The 2669-nt window shown below is 47.2% G+C and overlaps 1 protein-coding gene across 1 annotated transcript; it reads left to right on the forward strand.

Annotated features, from left to right (window-relative positions):
* The first annotated feature begins 1114 nt into the window (after positions 1-1114).
* On the forward strand, positions 1115-2062 carry LOC120387783 (olfactory receptor 52E4-like). The gene has a single exon (XM_039508963.1). The coding sequence runs from the start codon at positions 1115-1117 to the stop codon at positions 2060-2062; it is 948 nt and encodes a 315-aa protein (XP_039364897.1).
* Positions 2063-2669: the final 607 nt, after the last annotated feature.

Genomic DNA, 2669 nt, shown 5'->3' on the forward strand with positions numbered 1-2669 from the left:
ATCTACCTTCTATGAATATTAAAAAGTTTCCTTTCTACCTCTAAGAATTGGCTTAAATCTTTTCTAGCATTGCTTTCTATTTCTTTCTATTTCTATTTCTAGGCCTATACCTTTTCTAATATTTCTATTTTCTTAATATACTTAACAACCTCCCTTTTGTAATCCTCCTGGTGCGCATGCCTCAGCTCCTTTACATTTTCTGTGCACTGCAGTGTGTCCTGATCACAGCTCTTTTCCCACAAGCTACATTACATCTGCCCGTACGTATTGACATTCCTATGGCTGAAGCAAGGCTGGGACTGCACGGCCTCCTCTCCTCAAATACTGAGCAGATTCAGCAGCTCCACAGTGGCTGAAGCAGGAGAGCATTTGCTGTGTGGAGCTGCCATGGCCACCTGGGAAGATGTGATGTGATCTCTGCATGCTGAGCAAGCAGGAAGGGGAGTTTCAAAATTCCCAGTCCTTTAAATGGGGAGGCGCTAAGGTGTTTACCTCAATGCAGGGCAGAGGAGTTGAAATTGCTGACCAGAGCGGTCAGGTTAGGTAATGTGGGACACCTTCCGGAGGCCAATTACAGAGATAAAATCAAGCACAAGTTTCTACACTGGCACTTCAGTGACAAACCTTTTGAGTTAAAAGCCTTACAACTCTTCTCAAGGTGATTTTATTATTTCACTGAAACTGTGGAGTTCCGTCATCAAAAGTGGCTCTGTAGTGTATACACCTCCTCTGTTTCTTTGCCAAAAGCTCCTTTTTGGCACAAACCTTGGCAGTGTCGACAAGGCCTAAGGAACAATGATGAATAATGAGTAACCACACTTGCATTTACTGCTGGAGCCTATTAAAGTTTCCCCCACCACGATGTGCTGGAATTATTGAGGCAGCGATGGCCATATCATTTTTCAGTGTGTAAAATGCGACCAATCTGCTTCACCCATGAGAACAGCCTCCAGGAGTGCATGGAGTGTCTCATATTTTAACATTGTCTCTCCATCCAGGCACTTGTACTGCAACCATCACCCTAGACCCTGGGCGCATACAGGAAGTCAGGAGAACATACGGTACGAGCAGGAGACACTGTTCTACCTCAGAGTTGGACAACTTCTCCCTCTCCATGTCAGATTCCAACATAACCGACTTCACCAACCCCTCCACCTTCATCCTGCTGGGCATTCCTGGCCTGGAGGTGGCACATGTCTGGATCTCCATCCCCTTCTGCACCATGTACATCATAGCCATCTTGGGGAACTTCACTATCGTGTTCATTGTGAAGACGGAGCCGAGCCTCCATGGCCCCATGTACTATTTCCTCTGCATGCTGGCCATCACCGACCTGGTCCTGTCCACGTCCATCCTGCCCAAAATGCTGAGAATCTTCTGGTTCAATTCCAGGGAGATCAGTTTCAGTGCCTGCCTCACCCAGATGTACTTCATTCACTGCTTCTTAGAAATGGAATCTGGGATCCTCGTGGCCATGGCTTTGGATCGCTACGTGGCCATCTGCCATCCCCTGAGATATTCCACCATCCTGACAAACCGCGTTGTGGCCAAGATTGTCCTGGCCGTGGTGCTGCGTGGCGGCACGGTTGTACTGCCATATCCCTTCCTGGCTAGCCAGTGGCCATATTGCACAACCAACATCATCCCCCAGCCATACTGCGTGCATATAGCTGTGGTGAATCTGGCCTGTGCTGACACCCGCGTCAGTAGTTATTATGGCCTCTTTGTATTATTCTGTGTGAAGGGTCTGGATATGTTTTTTATCGCCGTGTCCTATATCCAGATCCTCAGGGCCATCTTCAGCCTCCCCACAAAGGATGCCCAAGTCAAGACTTTTGGGACCTGCATCTCCCACCTCTTTGTTATTTTAGCCTTTTACATCCCTGGTCTCTTCTCCTCCCTCATGTACCGGTTAAGCCAGAATGTGCCTGGGCATTTCCACGTTCTCATTGCCAATGTATATGTCTTGATTCCCCCTGTGCTAAACCCCATCATCTATGGAGTTAGGACCAAACAGATCCAGGACAGGCTGCTCCGGCTTTTTATACATAAAGGGGCCTAAAGTTTTCTCAAGGTGCTCTTTCTCTGAGACTGAACTCCATGCAGAGTTCGCTGGTGACATGGTGCTGAGCCCTCTTCCCTGAACCACTGACTGGAATGTCAAAGTGACATTGATTTAATTAAATCCTTTCCTGGCCTTACTGTGCTGTGTCAGAGGGAGAGAGAGGCATATATCTGTGTACAGCTCACTGCCTTACAGGATTGCAATGTTTGTAATTGCTGGTAACTGGACTCCTGGGGCCACCTGCCCTCCCCCACCATTCCCCAAGGTCCTGCCCCCTGCCCTGCCTCTTTCCACAAGGCCCGTCCCCCGGTCCCAGATAACACCAGGGGAATGTCACCATTACCCAGTCCACACCTCCTTTGATGTGGAGAGCACACATGGCAACCTCTTTAACCTGAGCTGAGATTTACCAAGCCCTTGAACCAAAACACATGTTTCAGGTAAAATATAAATCAAATGTATTAACTACAGAAGATGAATTTGAAATGATTATAAGCAGCAGCATAAAGATCAGAGTTAGTTATGAAATAAACAAAAATAAAAACAAAATACAATATAAAAAATAAAGTGCTGACCAAAGGGGAGAGGCTGGCTGAACAGCAAC

Source organism: Mauremys reevesii, linkage group 1 (genome assembly GCF_016161935.1).
Source record: "Mauremys reevesii isolate NIE-2019 linkage group 1, ASM1616193v1, whole genome shotgun sequence".
Lineage (NCBI taxonomy): Eukaryota > Metazoa > Chordata > Testudines > Geoemydidae > Mauremys > Mauremys reevesii.